Below are 23,016 nucleotides of genomic sequence, written 5' to 3' on the forward strand. Positions count from 1 at the left end.
GGACCACACCATCCAGATGCCAGATGCCGATGTTTAATATTAAGGATTTTGAACCTGTGCTTCGTACTATGGTGTCCGGATACAACGGCCACAAGAGAGCCTCCATTATTCAGTTCCAAGGCTGCACAGTAAGGGTTTCTTTCAAAGCTGAGGACTTCGAGAGGGTATTTGGTATACCCGATAAGGGAGCATCTGCAGCAAAACCGGCCAAGAAGCTCACCAGGGAGAGAAAGAAATGGTTGTTGGAGTTGGTGTGTAGGGATGATTTGACGGAAGAACAGTGGAAGAGTGTTTAGTCTGCAAATAACAGTAGAGGACCGAAGCATGCTTTAATTGCACCCAGGGAGCGGCGGATGTTGATGGATTTGGTGAAAAGCAAACTCACAGGGGCCAACCGAGCATCTGACATAGCCATTTGGATGATAGGACTAATGAACGGCATCAAGTGTGGTAAGGTCTATAATTGGGCGCAGCTCTTATCTGAGAGGAATCATGATTTCCTCAACTTAGCATAAAACATTCTATATGTGCCACCATACCATTAGCTTGTTTCTGGACGCAGTACGTACACAGGGAGTGGAGGATGTTGATGGATTTGGTGAAAAGCAAACTCACAGGGGCCAACCGAGCATCTGACATAGCCATTTGAATGATAGGACTGATGAACGGCATCAAGTGTGGTAAGGTCTATAATTGGGCGCAGCTCTTATCTGAGAGGATTCATGATTTCCTCAACTTAGAGTATAAAACATTCTATATGTGCCACCATGCCATTAGCTTGTTTCTGGATGCAGTAAGTACACAAGTACCTTCAGAGATGTGGGGTACTTTTGAGCCACGCAGTAGGGTGGAACACAACAAACACTCCATGTACTATTATGTTCACCTGGACACCCTTGGAGATGCCATGCAGCCAGCAAAGAGGAGGAAGTTGGACATAGCAGTAGAGGTGGAAGAAGATAGCGACATGGAAGACTCATATGAGGAAGAAGAGGAACAGAGGAACAAGAGAGTGGGGATAAGGGATTCTGCATGGCACTGCACAATGTCGGAGGAGAGGAAGAAGAAGAAGCGGAGTCACAGCAACCGGAAGGGGAGGAGGAAGGAGAGCAACCGAAGCATGGAGGGTTGCGAGTTCGGTGGAGAAGCACTTGGGTGAAATTTACACCCCCCAAATTGCCTCCTTCCGCACACCTGGTACCCAAGGGAGCACTCACAGTGGCTAGCCCGGTAGGCGACGTGAGACCAATAGGAGTGTTGTTCAAGAAAGTTGACGAAGGGGCGCCTCCAGCACAAATGCAGGTGTCGCTACTGCAGATAAGCATGGCCATACTAGAACCACAAGCCGTACCAGCAGCAAACCATACTAGTGGACCAGCAGACCGTACGAGTGGAGACTTGGGCGGCACAGTAGTGGTGGACCGTACGGTGGCAACGATGGACATGCAGCATACCAAGGAAGCTGACATCATGCTGAATGATGAGAGCCAAGAGGTACCCGTACAAGAGGTAGTCGTACAGGAGACAGGTACTAATACGGAGGAGGTGACTGTAGCAGTACGGCACCCCCAGGAGGGAATGAGTTTGTGGACGTACTGATGGCAAACACGGAAGGAGGGGATGGCCAGGAGGAGTTGGGTGCACTAGTTGATAAGGAGAGGGACAGGACGATGATATAGATGCATCCTTGGACGGGTGGCTCAGGCAATTTGCACTTGCACCTCACCTTCCCACTTCGCCTTCACCGCACAACATGGCAGTTGGCCAAGGCGAGACACAGCACAGGGCAGCTCCTATCACAGATCAAGTTTAGGATGAGATGATGTTCGTAGAGGAGCAGGACATGGAAACTGGGGGGAGTGGACATGACCAGAAAATCATTGATGTAGAGGATAGCGGGTCTGGAGGACCACTTGTAGGTCTACACATCACACCGCCAGACCCTAGAGATCCAGCAGGCTCCCTCCAGCGATTCCTTGGGGAGTTACAAGGTATATCGGATATAGCCCGAGGTATGGCACAGTTGGTTGGACAGATGGATGTCGGCAACTCAACTGACGCTGAGAAGCTCTTGCACTTCATGGCTTCGAGGTGTGAGGAGTTTGCACGCCACTTCAAGCAACGGGGGTGGCCCGACAGTCATACGTCGGAGATGGTGCAAGAGTGGAAGCACATGCGACTGGTGGAGGGAGTTGGCATCTTGGGAGCCACCTTGCGCAGCATGGAGGGGTTGTTTCGAGATGTCTACTTGCAGATGAGACGAAGTAAGATGGAGCAACAAGAACAACAACCGTATGTCGAGAGATTGGAGAAGGAGGTGGAACAGCGTGTGCAGTTGGCCACAGTGGAGAAGAACTTGAGGGTTGAGTTGGAGGAGAAGGTGGCCACTTATGACGCTCGTTGCAACAGGCAGGAGGCGGAGTCGAAGGCACTTGCAGCGAAGGTGGCTGACTTGACTCTGCAGGTGGAGCAGAAGGACAAGAAATTATTGGAGGCTACACACATGGTCAAGAAGGCACGCGAGCAACAACTGACTGCTGAGAAGAACCTCCAGCTCCACACGGGGCGGCAGCCTTCTTCTTCGGCCACGATAAGGACACCTCCTCGCCCTCATAAGTCTTAGTGTCTTTTGTTTTGTAGTTCCAACTCCTGTTTGTTCTAGCCGTCTGGAAGAAGACTACTTTTTGGGAGGGCTGATGTTAGGGGCTAATAACACTTGTTAGTTTATAGTTGTTTGGGGTGTTATGTTTTGTTATGTATGGGTTGCCGAGAGGTTCCCGTGGGGTAGTTGGTAGTTGGTAGGTTGTGACGGTTGGCAGCCTGGCCAACTATCGGGTCTATATAGTGTATGGATGGAACCTCGGCAAGTTAGCATTGTACTGGCATATTCGGAATGAGATAAAGATACCATAATTCTGCAATATTTGTGTTTCCTGTAATTGTTATTTATGCTTTAATATACATGAATGTTCCTGTTACATGTGTTGTTGGTACGTGTTGAATACTTATGTTTATCCGTGAGTTTACCAACCTCACCGTAGGGACTAAACAAATTCCTAAAAAGCAATTAGTTAAAATTAAATTAAGAATTAAGACAGCAACTAAGGGTGGAAGATTGCATTCTTTCAAGGGGGAAATGGTGAAAGGATGTGATTTATTAAAAGTACAGCAATTGCAAATAGGTGTATCCTTTCATTACGAAAAGGTATGACCCTTTTTATATGGAGGATATAAAAGGAAACCTCATTTGCAAAAGGCATGGATGAATAGTGATCAAGAAGAAGCAAGCAGCTTCAAATTTAATAAGAATAATTGGCAGATTTATATATTTACAATATATTGGGTATGATGCATAATGCATAGACCCTGATATTGCTGATTTGCTATTTTGTCTTCCATGTAGGAATGGATGTAATTAACATATTATTGTTAATATATATTTATATATTTCTCTCAATGCTGTTATAATAGTGGGCATAATAAATTATAGAGTAGATTCCTTAACACTTCATCCGACCAAACAGCTCATTATGGAAGGTAAAATAGAACACATATAAGGGATGCAAGTAGCTCAAGGTTCCATTCAAGTAGAGCAACCTTGAGTGGGGCCAGGAGGCCAAATGGCGGGTGTCATTCCGTGCTCTTGGGCTTGATGGAAAAGAATAAGCTTGAGGTACATTATATGATGTTCCGGGGGACTCCACGATGAGGATAGGTTGTAGGGGAAGTGTCATTGAATCCCACATGCGCATTATGTAATTTACAATGATGATTGAGATAATGTTCCTAATCCTAGTAGGAAAGATCGAGTTTATATCTAAAATGATTGAGGAGTCTCGCTCAAGATTTAATTGGTATGATATCTTTATTTCATTCCTTACTTTACTTGGGATTGTGATTTTAGAGCAAAAACTACGGCATTTACGAAAGGGGACATTACATTCCCAATCTAATTGGTCATAACCAAATAAACATAAACATGGTGCTAAGTTTGACAATGGGCACCAAATCAAACAACCTTAGTGCCATCCTCAAACTTCAGCACCAAAGGCCATCTCCTACACAAAATTATCTCCTCAAACATAGAGAGTGAACTTTCCATCACCTATTCTTGGTCATATTAGAGCCTGTCCACATTTTCAGCAGTGAAATGATCCAATGTATAAATTCTTTAATAAACTAGATAGTAAAATCTCATTCTATCTATATTACACAATATATGGATTTTTTTTCCATAATTTATATTATTGTTGATTTATCTCATCAAATCCATCATGTTTAGACTTCATGATGAGCCAATAGTAAATAATTTGTTCGTTATATTTTTTCATCATACCACGCAACAAATGCCTAAATTCAACATGCATGATAGATAGAAGTTGTAACATTTCAAGACAAAATACTAGATACAGTCTAGCAGAGACATGTGAGTCAGCTTATTATGGGGTCTTGTAGGCTGACAGGGTTGGACAGAGACCCGGTATGGTTATTCAGTGTTGGAGACTTGGTATTCTAGCAGTTATTGATCAGTTGGGAGACATTCCTTGTTTTTAGGAGGCAGTTCCTACTTTTTAGGAGGTTTGATCATGCCCAAGGTTGGGTCTCCATGAGATGCCTCTTTGGGTTCAGTTTCAGAGAGATTGGGCTTGTTTCCTAAATTTTAGGAGCATCCCTAGATTTTAGGGATGAGACTACCAGTGAATCCTTGATTTCCGACTTCAGTCACAGACAGGTGACAGGATGATTTTAGGGTTTGTAATGTCAGTTGGGCATTTTATGGCTATTTGGGTTATATTTTTAATATTTCCTAATTTAGCGTTTAATAATTAAATAAGGCTAAGTTGTTAGCCATTTTGGAGTAATAAGGGGATTTTTGGCCTCATCTGGATGCGCACCCTATTGTGTGATAGCTCGTTGGAAAGATCTTGAAATTCTTTAAATCTTTCTCTTTGGTCTCAGGGCAATTCAGTGAGCGGATTTCTGTCTATGAGGAAAAAGGTCATTTTCTAGTAACATGACCACTTTAAAATAAGAAATTATAACATTTCCACTAGACCATGCCACTTGGAGACAATTAGGGTTCGATTTGCAATTGAGAGGGGTTATAAGGGGATAGGAGCTTCATTCTATCATCATCTTTTGCATATTTGACAACTTGTATGAATTTGCTCTGGAGAGCGATTTCTAGACTGGGACGCAAACCCCAGGATTAGGATTGGCTGGGACGTAGCCCTCAGCAATCTTTGGCACCGGACTTATAAGGCATTGTGTGTGGTGATTAAGGACAAAGGCATCAATTCTCAGTAGGGTTTCAGCGTGGCCTACCATCTTTCCAGTGGAGACGTGGTTCATTGCAGCTGGAGGAATGCCATTTGCAGCAAATACACCACGTGGTGTATAGGGTATTTCTTGTATTCACTTCCAGTGTATGTGGGGTTGGAGAACATTCTTCATCTTCCAGTTTGACTTTGAATTTGTATGAGAGCTTGGGAAATACATTGGATTCATTGTTTGGCTTTGTAATTCAGACAAATCTGCCTGGTACGATTTGCAATAATTCTGAATTTTGCTGTATACCTCATTTATTTCAGTATTGCTTCATATTTGCTGTTATCTATTCCTTCCTATGCTATTAAACAATCAAAAACACAAAAACAAACAACCCTTTCTGCACTTCTGTCTAGTTCTGTAAGAAAAACTTAAATAAACAGGAAAACAAAATTAAAAATAAAAAAATTACAGCAGGTTAACAGCAAAGATCTATCAGGGATCTTTCAACAAACTTATTGGTCAAGATAAAATTACTTGAAACCAAATATGCAGCTTACTTGACAAAACATTTCCAAATATATTGCTATGATGAAAAGAGATGACTAAAAATATGCTATCGATTGCTTGTATGAAAATAAGAGATATAGTACTCCCAAATCTTACCACATAAATGTAATAACCTCAAACAAATACAGGCTTCTTGGTAAAGGTAAAATTCATTTTAAATCAAATATGAAATTGAACAAAACATTTCAAAATATATCACCCTGATGAAAAAAGATAACTAAAATATGCTATCTCTTGCTGCTATGCAAAATAAGAGATATGGTAACCCCGTGTCTTACCGGAATTCCTTTGTGAACAAGAGCTATAAGCGTCCCAAATAAAGGCTTCCCTGCATAACAAAGTTACTGCTAAAATCAAATCATCAATTCCTGTTCTGAAGCTTGAGAATTTTAACAATTATCATTCAAGAATTTGAGTTTTACACAGAAACATCCAACGAGTCTACAAATTGCATTACTTGTTCCCATAAAGAGTTGCTATTGCTCTTTTGGATATGCATGTGCTCTTCTAAGAGGGACTTCTCACGGTAGTTCTTTCCACAGGGCAGGCATAACAATCTTATTGCCTTTGGTTTTTGGTTATTGTTATTGTTCTTATTGTTTGATTTAAATTCTTTAGGATAATGAGCTCTCTCTATGCTGTGCTGCTTTGTAGATTATGATTGTTTCATGAACGTATTTCATATCTTGCCAGAAATTCAAGATAACCAGTCACTAGGTTTTAATTTTGTACACTTAACTTGTTTACGTTAGTTATTTGTCTAAGAGTTTTATATATTCTAAAGACTCTAGTTTCTAACATGCCAATTTTTAAAAAGCAAATCAAGGATCCAATTACCCTTGAATTTACTCACCTTTATGAAGTTTGTATACAGTTACATTATTCAGAGGGAATTCCTTTTGAGGTGCACATCTGCTAATGGTAATTTATCCACTATATCTACTTCACATAACTGAAAGGAAAGATCCGCTTACTTCAACCAAAATTCACATTAAGTGTTCATGTTTACATGGTTCGTATTCATTTCCATAAGGTCTGCTTAAACTACTCTAGCTAATTCAACAGATTTCAAAATTTCAATTTTTTTTTCTGGGCACATCTTCAGGATAAATTTTTTATGCCTGTAAAGAAAGAACAATGATGATATCCTTCCCTCATAACATTTACTTAAATCACAGTAGGCTCAGCTCCTATCCACAACAGAATATTTCTTTCGAGTACTATCTCCATTATTCCCCTTTCGGAAAAGGATGATAGGATTCCAAAAGCTTTTTCACCTCAAGACAATTATCTCCGTTGATATTATTCTCCATGTTTTTCTATTTCAAGAGCTTCCATAATCCACCACTTTACACAGTGGTTTCTTCGTAGAGATAATTTTAGCACCCTCAATATAGATATGATAATTGGAGCTATGCAAATGATCAGCAAGAGTTGATTTTTCTGATAGGTAATGTGGTGTAAATGTGCAGCATTTCTTTGATACTTAACTCGTTAGATGTTCATGTTTCACACACGTAGGACCTCCCATAATAGCAAAAGAATTCAATACACTCCTTTTCGTGATTGAGGATTCACTGAATTCTCATCAAAATCAAGCATGTTCCTGAGGGTGTGGAGAGGTACAAAAGTAATCACTTAACATTCTTTCTTTGAAAAATTCTTGCCGATTGATCCATGGTGCCTTATTTAAAATATTTAAATATGCATTGGATCTGAATGTGTTCTGAACAGGAACACATATAACCTTAATGAGAATCATTATGTAATGTCCCCTATTTATAAACTACCTTAAAATACTTTAATTACGGTTTTCAGTTCTTGGATTGAAGGTTTAGGGAAGTACCTTAGCCTCTGCTGTAGTCAACCTGCAAAAACAAGGTTAGAAAGATACTATAAATTACATAAAGAAGTGGCCATATAAACGACTATATACAGAAATGACTAAGTAAAGCATAAAAGAGATTCATGTAACAGAATCAGGGGTAGAAACATAATCTTATGATTGAGACAACCTCAACACCATGTGCTATTATGCAGGGTTGATAGGATGTCTTGATTAACTGTTCAAGCATGATCATGTAGGGTGTCTTATATAACAGTTCCCCTGCTCATTATGATCATGTAGGGTGTCTTATATAACAGTTAGCCTACTCAATATGATCATGTAGGGTGTCTTATATAACAGTTCCCCTGCTCATTATGATCATGTAGGGTGTCTTAAATAACAGTTAGCCTACTCAATATGATCATGTAGGTTGACTTATAACAGTTCCCTACTCTATTATGATCATGTAGGGTGTCTTATAACAGTTCCCCTACTCAATTGTGATCATGTAGGGTGTCTTATAACAGTTCCCCTACTCAATTATGAATTAATATAGTTGTTCAGGTTGTTTATAAATAAAATCAAGTTATGCCTTAATATTCTGAATATTTACCAATTAGTTTGCCAGTATCCAGTTTATTTGTCAATATCCAATTATGACCACATACCATATCATTGCTCAGTTAATTGCTAACATTTCAGTTTATTACCATTTCTTATCAGTTACAGAATTTACTGATTACAGTACGAATTTATTAGGACAAAAGCGGATTAATTATACATAGTAGTGATTTACAGACTGAATCGTTTATCACAGAAATTAATATGACTATTGCAGAATATATTTGTGCAGAAAACCAATACTATTGTGCAAGATATTTTTACTTATGGAGATCAAATATATATGTGAAACGATATAATAGTTGCAGCATAGGCAAGAATTGATGAACAGAGAAATCCTGGAAGGGCTAAGATAGCTTATAAGTAGAATTCATACCAGAGAGATGTCAAGAGTCTGATGTGATTATAGTGGTATAAGTCTGGCCTGAGTTATATATTCCTCTTCCGTTCTCCTTTCTTCACATTTTAGTGCAGATTAATTCTCTGTCTGTAACTTCAAAACTGTTCTGATCTGATCTGATCAATGGTGATCTCCTTAGATGCTTTTGATTCCTTTCCTTCATATCTCTCAATGTGAGGGAGGGGTCACACCTCTTCGTCATGTATGCCCTTTGGCAAGAGACACAGCCTTTCACCATTAGCACCCTTTGAAAGAGTGCAGCTCTTCATTATCTCTGCCCTTTGAAAGGGACACAACCTTTCCCAATCAGGTCTGCACTTTTATTTAAATCAGATCTGCACCTCTGATTCCCAAATTATTCCCCCCTACAAATGAGTTCTCATCTCCCTTTTATACCTCGTATTTGGGAGAGTCACAACTTATCATTTCATGCCTTTTGATCATTCGTTAACTTAATTAAATTTTAATTATATTCTTTTATATTTTCATTTTAATTTTAATTTTATTCTTTTGAATTTTAATTTTATGATTACCATTAAATTCCATTTCAAAGTACGGACATTACAGCCCGCCCAACTCAAGATTGCTTGTCCTCAAGCAATGATCATGGATTGTTCCAAAATGATTCCCAATATGAAACAACTTTGAAAAACACACATGGAATAAACATGCCAGAAACATACCAGGCATGAACCAAACACAAAGTATACACATAAAACGCGGAGCACACATGGATGTATATAAACACGGAGCATACACACAAATAAATGTATTATTAGATTCCTTCTTATTGACTGGAATGTTTTATTGATTGATGTCTACCCTACAGGATGGCAGGATCATGCTCTGATACCACTTGTAATGTCCCCTATTTATAAACTGCCTTAAAATACTTTAATTACAGTTTTCAGTTCTTAGGTTAAGGGTTTAGGGAAGTACCTTAGCCTCTGCTGTAGTCAACCTGCAAAAACAAGGTTAGAAAGATACTACAAATTACATAGAGAAGTGGCCATATAAACGACTATATACAGAAATGAATAAGTAAAGCATAAAAGAGATTCATGTAACAGAATCAGAGGTAGAAACATAATCTTATGATTGAGACAACCTCAACACCATGTGCTATTATGCAGGGTTGATAGGGTGTCTTGATTAACTGTTCAAGCATAATCATGCAGGGTGTCTTGATTAACTGTTCAAGCATAATCATGTAGGGTGTCTTATACAACAGTTCCCCTACTCATTATGATCATGTAGAGTGTCTTATGTAACAGTTCCCCTACTCATTATGATCATGTAGGGTGTCTTATATAACAGTTCCCCTACTCAATATGATCATGTAGGGTGTCTTATAACAATTCTCCTACTCTATTATGATCATGTAGGGTGTCTTATAACCTATGTTACCCCGAGTTTCCAAGACAGGGACAACGGGGGATGGCAAAATGAGTTTCCGGGACAGCAAATTTTTTTGCCAAATTTGGGGACGGGGGGAGGGGAGGGGGCGGCAAAGGGGACGGCTATATAAAATATAGGTAAAATTTAAAATATATAGGAAAATTCTAAATGTTCATATGAAAACATGGATAAAGCATGCATATATACATTATATTCATATGAAAACATGGATATAGCATGTAAATTTTGAACATACAACATTGTCAATACTCAATATGCATCCATAATTCAGGATTTCAATTCATTCACGTTGTCAATATGCATATCATAATAGATATTAAAGAAATAACATACAAAATGCCCAAAGGCTACACTGCTGTCATATAGTTTCAATGTCAATTACAATATGAAAATCAAAATAGTACTAAGTAAATACAAAAAAAGCAAAGTATAATGCTGTCCCTAATCTGCATCCGCTGAAGGAACCAAACAATGGCTACCAGTGCCCTAGCCGATGAAGCCAACCACTACCCACGGCAAACAGCAAGCAAAGGTAGACTTCATGCAATGAAAAAAAACCATGAATTCAAACCCCAATAACCAGTCAAAGTCGGCGAGGATACTGATGAAGTCTGCAGCGATTTCCACTTCCAGTCTTAAGACTCTTAACCTTTATCACTCCCATAAAACGAATGGCCTGCATGAATACGTGTGCGTATATTTTTATGTTTGCCATAGGCAAAAACATAAAAATAAAACAATCGTTCCAAAAACGTCAAAAATTAAAATAAATTGGCACTCTTGACTATTAAGTATTAACTATTAAGTATTATATTTAATTATTTGAATTTAAATTATTTAATATGATAGTTCAAAGTGTTAAAAAATTAAAAATTAAAAAGGGAACGACATTAATCTAATTATCAATATCGTTCCTTTTTTAATTTTTAATTTTTTAATACTTCGAACCATTTAGGACAAAAATTTAAAAACAATTTTAAATTTTAAAGGCATTCGGTCATGTTTTAACTTTTAATTTAATATTTAATTATTTTGGAACAAAAAAAAAATTATTAGGAGACAAAAAAAAATTTTAAATATGACATAATTTAATGTATTAAATTAGCCCCAGTCATGGGGGACATCCAGCCGTCCTCGGGACAGATTGGGGACTTCCCAGCTGTCCCTGGGACGTACGGATGTCCCCCACGATTGGGAAAAACGTCCCCTCGTTTCCGGCACGTCCCCCACAAATACTCATATATTTGGGGACGGGGGGAACATCCCCTTGCTGTCCCCAAGTCCCCGAAACGTCCCTGGGACCGGGATGGGGGATTTCAGGCCAGGGACGCGTCCCTGGGTTTCATAGCTTATAACAGTTTCCCGACTCAATAGTGATCATGTAGGGTGTCTTATAACAGTTCCCCTACTCAATTATGAATTAATATAGTTGTTCAGGTTGTTTATAAATAAAATCAGGTCATGCCTTAATATTCTGATTATTTACCAGTTAGTTTGCCAGTATCCAGTTTATTTGTCAATATCCAATTATTATCACATACCATATCATTGCTGAGTTAATTGCTAATATTTCAGTTTATTACCATTTCTTTATCAGTTGCAGAATTTACTAATTACTGTACGAATTTCATTAGGACAATAGCGGATTAATTATACATAGTAGTGATTTACAGACTGAATCGTTTATCACAGAAATTAATATGACTATTGCAGAATATATTTGTGCAGAAAACCAATACTATTGCACAAGATATTTTTACTTATGGAGATCAAATATATATGTGAAACGATATAATAGTTGCAGCATAGGCAAGCATTGATGAACAGAGAAATCCCATAAGGGCTAAGATAGCTTATAAGTAGAATTCATGCCAAAGAAATGTCAAGAGTCTGATGTGATTATAGTGGTATAAGTCTGGCCTGCGTTATTTATTCCTCTTCCGTTCTCCTTTCTTCACATTTTAGTGCAGATTCATTCTCTGTCTGTAACTTCAAAACAGTTCTGATCTGATCTGATCGATGGTGATCTCCTTAGATGCTTTTGATTCCTTTCCTTTATATCTCTCAATGTGAGGGAGGGGTCACACCTCTTCGTCATGTATGCCCTTTGGCAAGAGACTGCCCTTTCACCATTAGCACCCTTTGAAAGAGTGCAACTCTTTATTATCTCTGCCCTTTGAAAGGGACACAACCTTTCACAATCAGGTCTGCACTTTTATTTAAATCAGATCTGCACCTCTGATTCCCAAATCATTCCCCCCTTCAAATGTGTTCTCATCTCCCTTTTATACCTCATATTTGGGAGAGTCCCAACTTATCATTTCATGCCTTTTGACCATTAGTTAACTTAATTAAATTTTAATTATATTTAATTATATTTTTTTATATTTTCATTTTAATTTTAATTTTATTCTATTGAATTTTAATTTTATTATTTATATTTACCATTAAATTCTATTTCAAAGTGGGGGCATTACACATTACTAGTAAGCCCAGCCTCAAACATGGCCTAGGGTACAAGAAGAAAGTTTTGCTGTGATTGTGGCCATGCTAGCACCACCTTGCTGTCATTATACTGATGAACATATCTAAATGCCCAGAATTCAAATCTGTTGAAGCTATATAGCTCATGGAGTCATGTACCTAAGCATTGTTACAGGAAATATGATTCATGAATCATATTCAATATATCATGTGCACTCCCTACCAGTTAGCCAAATTCCAAGACGAACCACAATATGAGACAATTATGTTAATCTTTTATGTTATTAAGAAAATTATTTGGGTAGATTCATGTCTATAGCATTCAGTTAATATACTTGTCTTTATGGTTATGTTTATTTATTATTTTTTCCATTTTTTGTGGAAAACTTTTCCTCCTCTTCATGGGAAACTTTTCAGCTTCTATTTCATGTTTCATTTACACCTCTAACATCTCTAACATAATAGATCTATCGCAAACAGGAATTTGTTGATTGAAGGTGTATGAGAGTATATGCACCAACTGTTTAAACATTTAGACTAGTTCTAGGTCCAAGCTACATAAATTTTTAATATCTATAATCTAACAAGATAAAGCTCCCTCGGGATTTCCTTGATTGAAATTATCATCATGTAGGTGTTTTGAATCACCAAAGGAAGCAATCTTCTGTTTATTTGTTGCTTTGTTTATGTACATGTCGTAGATCAAATAGTATTAGAAAAAGGAAGACGGAAAATTTTACCTGTGATAAAGCTTTTTGTGCCATCAATGGGATCCAAAACCCAAATATATTCTGCATTTTCTCCATTGCAAGTCCATCCATTCTCCTCCCCATATCTGTGAGCACTCTCCTTTAGAATCATCCTTTAAGAAGGCATTTAAATTTTAAATGCTGATGCTGCCAAAACATGTAAATAACAGACAAGTGTAGATCCCCACAGCCATGATCCATTATCATTTTGCAGACTAAGTACTACATAAACCAATTAGTATTTTTCTGCAAATCTAGTTTAATTAGCATAGCCAGAGATTGAAATCTCCCGACATAAAAGAAATAAAATGTTTTCTTTTGCAAATACACTATCAAAACCATATCCTACATTGCATGTGTTGGGAAGTGTTCAGAAATAACAGAACGCATGGCTTCTTCAGCAGCACGATCTGCTATTGTAACAGGGCCTGCATTTAATGAAAAAAATCTATCAGTAAAAGTATACCTTCAGTGATCATTAAAATCAGAACCCCAAAGAAAGAAAAAAAACAATGGATAAGAATAAAGAGAAGGGCACTCTGGCTCTCTAAAATTCACATGATTGAAAAACTAAGAACAACTCACAGGAGCTACATAATAAAACTGATAGATGGGCCCAACCAAAACACCTTGAAAACAAAGAATTTGTGAAGGGTATAGCTTATGTTAACCAGAGGAAAGAAACACAATTCCCTTTAACTTTCATGCTGTGCAATGATATTTGAGGCAAGTACACATACATTTGCAGTCATAACCTTACATGCAAAATCCTAATAAAGACAAGCAAGTCAAGCTTGAAGAATTAATTCTAAACATGAATACGCATATGACAAACAGAAATATGGGTGCATGCATGTTCTATCAGTAAGGATACAAATGTCCAACAAATCAGATGATTTACTATAAAGAAGTAAAAGGGCATAGATATAGTTCCATGTGGATCTGACCCCACATTACAAGTATGATCTACAACCCAAGTGCGAATGCATATATACAGTCAATGATCCATGTCACAGCTCAAACTCCATGATTGGCATCTACCTCAAATCCATCTTAATGGTCTGTATTAACACCACATCCATCTCCCAACTTAGTTATGGCCTGTTCAATCCGGTGTATGGTTAACATTTCCCATAACACAGAATGATGCTTGCATTGAATGCCTTAGGCATCAACCATGCCTGATAGGCCAAGGTCAACATGTTATTTGTTGACACTGCTCATCTGTACAACTTAAAAAATAAGGGTCATACAAGGAAGACCAATTATTTTGTCTAAAATAATGTATCCTTTGCATTTTCCAGTTTTTTAAACACGCATGCATATGTATATCTAATTAGATAGTGTATGTTGATTATAATTAGGGAATGGCGGATTCCAATTGCCTTGGGCAACATTGGAATCCGCCCAAGGGGGCCAGCCCCTTCCCCAACATGTAGGGCTGGGCCCTATACCTCACGGCATCTAATAAAAGACCCCACGCTACACTCCACGCTACATACAAGCCTAACACGCCATCATGATAGGGCCAACCCTATCCCAATATATTTCGCATTAAATAAATTAAAAAGGTTTTAATTTATAAGGCAAGCCGACATGTTTAGGAGTATTGCTCCACATATAAATAAGCATAAACCTCACATCACAATTTACTCGTTCAGTTTTATCATTCCACGCGAATTATACCTCTGCCTAAAATGCGAAGTTTGAAGAAGTAAAATTGGCGATTTGTATCTGTCATAAAAGACGCTAATATCAAGAGCAAATACAATTGCAAGGAGAGCGAACTACTCTGCAAATACCATTACAAGGAGGGTGAACTATTCCAGATTCAAACAGCTAGGGTTGCAATCCAGTTTCAGGCAAAGGGGCAGACTTAAGATACAATAAAGTGCTGACCTAGGGTGTGGATCTGATTGCTGATTACTGTGTTAAATGGAGCAGGCTTGAGACTTACAAAAGTGCAGACTTGTTGAAGACCTTATCAGCCCTATGTGCAATCATCTTCAAGTACTAAAGATAAGTGTTGTAATCTTCATATGAATATAATCCATAATCAGATTTGAGGATCTTTTCTAGCTGGGTTTTTCCTCCTAGGAGGTTTTCCTAGGGTAACCATGTCTTGTTCTTACTTTGTTCATTTCTATGTGATGCCTAAACCTAGAAAACTCTAAATCTTTCATCTAATCAATTTAGTTAGAAACTAAAATCTGTTTTCTGAGTTTATATTAATCTGAAAGTACTAAAAGTTAACATGGTATCAGAGCCAAGTTGTACTAACCGTAATCAGATCTAGCATCCTGTAGCCTAGATCTTGCACTTTCTTGTTGTCCTAAAATTGATGACAGGTTCCAAGATCGAGGAGAGATTGAAAAGGTTTGTGATCAAAGGTTTAGCATGGTCACATCTTGATCCTGTATGCTTGAAGATCTGACTCTTCGGCGTCATTCAAGCTAAGTATTTTTGAGTCATTGCATTCTTGATTGCAAGATATATTATACTCGGCTTATCCAAGAAATTGAAGTATTATCGTTTGGCTGACCTAGTTCTAGGTCGTAATGATTTTATGATTCTAATTGCCTTAGTTGGTAGACTTATCTAATATAGAACATTATTTAGATATCATCATAATCTTTGATTTGCATACTCTTTTAGAACTTAGAAGGTATTCTAAATTTCTGCTTGAGTGTTGCAAGGTATTATAGATCGATCCTTCATTAATGTTTTGATTGGAATCAGGAATGTCTTGGACTCATCATTCACAGTTGTCATCTATACGACTATGATCTAAATACTTGTTATGTTCTCTACATATGTAATTTAGATATCGTTATTATATTAAATAATATGGATTGGTTCTACTATTGACTTTTTGATTTAAAAGTTCTAAGTATTCTTGTGATGAATACTTATTCTAAGTGAGAAGCTATGCTTGGTTGAGTTATGTTTTTTTTAATGACCTTCATTCATGACATTTTTTGTTGACTTGAATTCTACTTGACATGAACGACTTATGGAGTTGTGTACAGTCATGAGGAGCTAATGATTGTTTGCCTTGGCATCATTGATATAAGTATATCGACTAAGGTGTAGGAATTTTATGTTCTATTAATTATGGAGATAAACTCTTAATGAACAGATCGAGATCACTTTGACTTAATATTTTGGCCTATGGGTAATTTTACTAATAGGTGTAACTGATAGAAAAGTTTAGTTGAAAGATGATCTGCAATCTTGTTCGTAGTATGCAAGAGTTAATGCTAGCCTTGTAGTTCGTATAATATAGATCTTCTTCATGTGCCTTTTGAGGTATGGGATTCTTCTACTATCATAAACTACCTTGAGATTTGTTTTGTTTTGATCAAATATAAATTGTGCTTGGTGGTTAACAAAGAGTATAACTAATAAGTATTTTATCATTTTGCAGAATGATGTTGTTATTAGATCAATTTTATCAATGCTCATTTGTTTTGATTCATCTCTGATTACTTTCCTCTAGACTGAACTGCAAATAGATGAACTAATATTATGGATGCATTCAGTCTTAGGTCTTTTCTATGTTCTTTCTTCTGATTTGAGTGAACTACTACTTTCGTTTATTGTTACACCAATGTTATAAGTTGTTCTAGTAATCATGTGTTTCAGAACACAGCTTTGAGTTGTTCTCAACCTTCAAATCTGACCATTGATGTAAAGAATGAGATCTACTAAATGTGTTATGAAGAAGTTATGTGTGGCTCCTTGTTGTTTTAAAAGTGTATTAAAGATCCCTTTTGCTCTTATTGTTTTAGTGCAAACCTCTTTTTGGTTTTGCAATACCAAAGATAATGATCAACTATGGACCTTAATGGAATCTTGACAACTGATAATTGTAGATTCATCACTTCTCCTGTAAGAGGTTGATGGGGCACGATTGGATGATTTGTGAGGTTTGAGTATTCCTTATTGTGCTTACTCCGTCGTTTGTTCCAAGAGATTGAATTTATATCTTGTCTTACTAACATTGCATAATGTTACTATTCATTGGCTGAAACTATTTTTTACAAATCTGTGATTCTAATTATGGTTCCTCTTTGAAAGATTTCGCAATTGATCTCCTAGGATTTTCGTTTTCTATTGATGACATTGGATTGGCAATCTTGTTGTGTAATCTCTTGATGGAAGTTATCCTCATCTTATCTCAATAATTGTGCTATGGGTCCACCCTATTGATTGAAAGATAGATGGACAAGGATCCTTGAGATTAACATAAAAGATTGATTGTGCAGAACATAAGAGGGAGCGCCTCCTTCTAAGTTTGGTATACTCTAACTTATGTTGGTTGATTACCTTTTGATTATGAGTATTAGCATGAAATTTTTGGGTCATACATTTTTTAATTTTTTGAACTGACTTGATACTTGGCTATCAATCTGATATTGAGGATTAAGAGGGAGCCCTATGATCTTCAATAAAACTCTTGGTATGAAAGAGTAATTGATAAGCCTAGGGTTTTGTAAAGATTCTAACCTGTTCCTTAAAGTATTTGAAATGCTAATTTTGATTCCTTATGTGGATGATCTAACTCTGACTGATAAAGATAGCCTCATGATTTAATAAGAAAGAATTAGCTTAGAATTGAGATGGAAGATCTAAACCTAAAATGCATTACTTCTAGGTTAGAAGTGTGGCAAGGATCTAATGAAATTATTCGAAGTAAAGTTTCTATTGTTATGTTAGAATTACAGATTGTAAACTTATATGGAAACTAACTTAAAGAAGTTGAGTATGTCTGCAACCAACTATGATTTTGCATATTCATCTGAATAGAGGCAGGTTGATTGGTGAGTGCCTTAGCTAATCAAAGCTAAGCATATTGTTGCAACCAAGCATATTTTGATATTTGCAAGACACAATTGATTATGGGCTGAGACTACTTAGGTTCAGATTGGTCAAGAAGTGTTACGCACAAGGAAAACACTTCAAGCATTCAACCGTTGCGATCTCTTGGACCTACAGGGACAGTCCTCAGTTGCATTGAGTATTACTGTAGCTAAATACATTGCTGCAAGTGTTGCATCAAGAGAAGTAGTGTGGTTTCTCAAAATTCTTGTTATGTTGTTTTGATTTATTATCAGGGTTGTATAGAGATACCTGACAATTCAGTGTTTTATGGTAGGACAATCCTGTGTTGCAAATGTTCTCACCAAGTCTCTTGAAGCTTGAGATAGACTTGGAGCTGTGAAGAACACCGCCTTGGTTGAGAGGGAATCTCAACCTTAGTGATACATTGTGTTGTATCAAACCACCCTCTGCGGGCAATATAAGGTGGTATTGTAATCTTCTCAAGGAGAAGAGTAATTGTTAACCATCCTCTGCGGGCAATGTAAGATGGTATTGTAATCTTCTCAGGGAGAAGAGTAATTGTTAACCATCCTCTGCGAGCAATGTAAGATGGTATTGTAATCTTCTCAGGGAGAAGAGTAATTGTTAACCATCCTCTGCAGGCAATGTAAGATGGTAGAAAAGATCCTCTCCACCCTCTGCGGGCAATGTAAGGTGGATCCAATCTATGCTTGTGTGCAAGCTGGAAGATTATATTATGTAGTTCCACTGTATGCATGTGTGCAAGATGGAAGACTACAATATTTTGATTATGTCTGTTCCATTTCTTGCTTGTGTGCAAGATGGAGGACTATGTCTTCATTTTATGCTATGGAGAGCAATGATTATGTATCTCCACTCTATGCTTGGGTGCAAGATGGAAGATTATGATGTTACATTCTTCTTTGGGAGAAGACTAAGGTTAAGGCAATGAATGATGGATATGCGTGATCGATGGCATGGAAAGACTCCATGATGTGCATGAATAATTGTGTATGTATTCATGACTTGCAAGTGTGCATGTTAAAATTTGAAGTCACCCTCCACAGGCAGTACAAGATGGATACTATGGGATACTTGTTGTGATCCTCTCTCAGGAATATTTGAAGTTGACAGCTAAGTTCGGATTACAATTTAAACATTGTATGTATTACTTAGGGCTGAGCACTAATCTTGTAACCTGGTTGTAAGATTATCTTTCTCCCTAATTAAGAGGGAGTGTTGATTATAATTAGGGAATGGCGGATTCCAATTGCCTTGGGCAACATTGGAATCCGCCCAAGGGGGCCAGCCCCTTCCCCAACATGTAGGGCTGGGCCCTATACCTCACGGCATCTAATAAAAGACCCCACGCTACACTCCACGCTACATACAAGCCTAACACGCCATCATGATAGGGCCAACCCTATCCCAATATATTTCGCATTAAATAAATTAAAAAGGTTTTAATTTATAAGGCAAGCCGACATGTTTAGGAGTATTGCTCCACATATAAATAAGCATAAACCTCACATCACAATTTACTCATTCAGTTTTATCATTCCATGCGAATTATACCTCTGCCTAAAATGCGAAGTTTGAAAAAGTAATATTGGCGATTTGTATCTGTCATAAAAGATGCTAACATCAAGAGCAAATACAATTGCAAGGAGAGTGAACTACTCTGCAAATACCATTACAAGGAGGGCGAACTATTCCAGATTCAAACAGCTAAGGTTGCAGTCCAGTTTCAGGCAAAGGGGCAGACTTAAGATACAATAAAGTGCTGACCTAGGGTGTGGATCTGATTGCTGATTACTGTGTTAAATGGAGCAGGCTTGAGACTTACAAAAGTGCAGACTTGTTGAAGACCTTATCAGCCCTATGTGCAATCATCTTCAAGTACTAAAGATAAGTGTTGTAATCTTCATATGAATATAATCCATAATCAGATCTGAGGATCTTTTCTGGCTAGGTTTTTCCTCCTAGGAGGTTTTCCCAGGGTAACCATGTCTTGTTCTTACTTTGTTCATTTCTATGTGATGCCTAAACCTAGAAAACTCTAAATCTTGCATCTAATCAATTTAGTTAGAAACTAAAATCTGTTTTCTGAGTTTATATTAATCTGAAAGTGCTAAAAGTTAACAGTGTAGATAGACAATCACTTGTTTCCTTTGAGTATGTCATATCATTATTGTTTCTCATTTCTTCATGGTGATTTGCTTTCCCTCATGAGGCATTTAATTCCAATATTTAGAGTGTTGTGCATTGGAAATTTCTTGGGTTTTCAAATGCGCAAAATTTGATGACTTAAGAGTCGTGATGTTGGATGCAATCATTTAATTATGATTGATATTTATCAAATTAACATTACTCAGCATATTGTTAGCTTCAGCTTGAAGGCTGGGTACAAATTTAGGGCAGCCTGTTGGAGGAATGAGCCATACCCAAACTGCCACAAGGATGTTGTCAAAAATCCTGGTCACAAAGGTATAGTAGCTCAATTGTAGAACACACCAACATACAAATAGAAAGTTATGTAATTCAAGCCCTAACCGTTCCATGCAAAAGAAGATGGTACCAAAGACAAATTGAATACATGAGAACCAATCTGTGCCTCAAACAGCAGTATTCTTTGGTGCTTGAGCACCAAAGTGTGCCTTAGGAGGGGGTGTTGGAGAAAATGTGCGGCAGTTAAATTCAAAAAAGGAGCCTGCAAAAAACTCAAGTCATCAAGGATCTTGTAGCTTAGTGGTAAAGCATTCCAGCATGAAAATGGGAAGTCCTAGGTTCAATTCCTAATTGGTCCATGCATGATAATACAACTTTGATAAAAGAGACATCCCTAATAATGACTAAAACAAAAATCAAGAACTAATTCAATTCCTCATTAATCCGTTCCGACTCTAATTGAAATGATAACCCCACTAGCAACATTGAAGCAAAAGAAAACCACCATAACAGAAATTTACCAAACAAGAAAGGTGACCAGGCAAAAGGTGACTGCCTCAACAAGAATTTACCAAACAAAATACAAACAGTATAGTGGCATCAAAGCAAGAGGCGACTGCCACAACAGAAATTTACCAAACAAAAAAGATGAGCAAGCAAAAGTTGACTGCCACAACAGGAGTTTACCAAACAAGAAGCAAACGGTATGGAATAAACAAAGGGAGAATTGCCATTTAGAAAACCTAAGTGGAATGAGTGGACATCCAGAGATGAGACCCAGAGGCTCAATTTCAAATCCCATTTGACAAACTAAAGTGTTGAAAAGCAGAGATATAGGTCCAAAGGCCAAGAAATGTGATGACATGCTTAAACTAGGTAAAGCGTCGCATCCATTCAAAGCTCAGTAGACATATTAAGTGTTGAAATTAAATAAAATACATCCAAACAAATTGGGTGTGGTGTATACAAATTCGATGGGACAGGTGCAAATGCCATACAAACTATGGCAGTAAGAGATGCCCCTGCGTTGTGGATTCGTTCCATTCTGTTTGGGATATATATATAAACAATTAATTAAAAATCACTCTGTAAATTTAAAATTCTCATATAAATTAAAAAAATTAATTGAGATCACAGAAACTATATGAAGATTTTCATATATAAATCATAAAATCTATATATAGAGAATGCTAATATGATTATAAACAATTAATTGAAACTTTTCAATATACAATATGTATATTGAAAATTCTTATATAATTACAAAAAATTGTTTAAAATTATAGAAATTATATAAAAAATTCAATATCTAATCTACATGGTTGAAAATTCGCATATAATTATAAGCAATTAACTGAAATCGTACAAACTATATAAAAGTTTTTCATATAGTTTACTTTACTCACTTAAGTCGTCCTTGTCCACAATATCTACATGTTTGCGAAAATATTGACGAATGGGCTGCCCTGCAGCGTCTGCAATCTTGTTTCCCACCTCAACAAACTCCTCGATCATATCCTTGCTGATTTCTACATTCTCAGTAGACATTGCAGAGTTCTTTAAACCCAATATTTTCGCAGAATGGGTTCTTAGCTTCTGTGTTGAGCCTTCTGGGACCTTAATGGAAAGTGGGTGTCTGAGAAAACGAGGGTTGTCAACGCATACAGAAATTGGGGAAATTTCAGGGCATTTATTTGGATTAAAAATAGGATTAGTTTTAGCAATGGAAGTAGTGGAAATACTATGTGAGTGGGATTTATGAAGAACGTGCATGGTGATGGTGTTGTGGCGACAAAAGAAACAGTATGGGCATTTATTCGATGACAAATACGAGGGAATTTTATTAATGGGCCAGCTTATGTTGATGTTTACAGTCTCTGCCTTGAGATTTGCAGTTTCTTCTTTTACAGTCCCGTTACTGCTTCATTCATCGTACATTGCTTTGTCTCGATACTAAAATATTTGAATGGAAGATCTGCAACCACACTTCAAAATTTTGAAAATCTTTGAAGGAAGCCCTTGATGTGAGAGATTCTTTTGAGTATAATATGTTAAATGTCGTACCCATTTTGTTTCTTCCCTCCACGCGTTCCGTCAATAAATAGGTCATATCATCAATTTTCACAGTTGTTTTTTTAATTTAACCAAGTAATGGGAAAAATACAAAATAGGTTAATGGATTTTTAGTCTCTTACGGAAGTTGGAAGGTTTTTATTTTGGTAAAGTTGAAAGATTTTTAATGAATCTTAGTCAAACAGCTCTTCCTACAATTAAGTGATCAGTAAATTATCAGTAAATTATCGAATCAATTTACAGATTAGAAATCATTTTTTTTTTTAAGGAATGGATACCCTTAGGGCAAACAGCTATCTAATTACATAAAT

The 23,016-nt window shown here is 37.1% G+C and overlaps 1 protein-coding gene across 2 annotated transcripts in view; it reads right to left on the reverse strand.

The window, feature by feature from the left end:
- Positions 1-22,697, reverse strand: part of LOC131056799 (bifunctional phosphatase IMPL2, chloroplastic) — a 198,859-nt gene extending 176,162 nt beyond the window's left edge. The window contains exons 1-4 of one of the 2 annotated variants that reach the window (XM_059219556.1): positions 22,039-22,697; positions 13,689-13,767; positions 13,331-13,452; positions 6,117-6,166 (exon numbers count right to left, since the gene is read on the reverse strand). In XM_059219556.1, the coding sequence (XP_059075539.1) occupies positions 6,117-6,166; positions 13,331-13,452; positions 13,689-13,767; positions 22,039-22,405 (618 nt within the window). In that variant the 5' untranslated portion in view covers positions 22,406-22,697. The remainder of the gene's footprint in view (positions 1-6,116; positions 6,167-13,330; positions 13,453-13,688; positions 13,768-22,038) is intronic. The other variant, XM_057991069.2, reaches the window with a different exon arrangement.
- Positions 22,698-23,016: the final 319 nt, after the last annotated feature.

This window comes from Cryptomeria japonica, chromosome 4 (genome assembly GCF_030272615.1).
Source record: "Cryptomeria japonica chromosome 4, Sugi_1.0, whole genome shotgun sequence".
NCBI classification, from domain to species: Eukaryota; Viridiplantae; Streptophyta; class Pinopsida; order Cupressales; family Cupressaceae; genus Cryptomeria; species Cryptomeria japonica.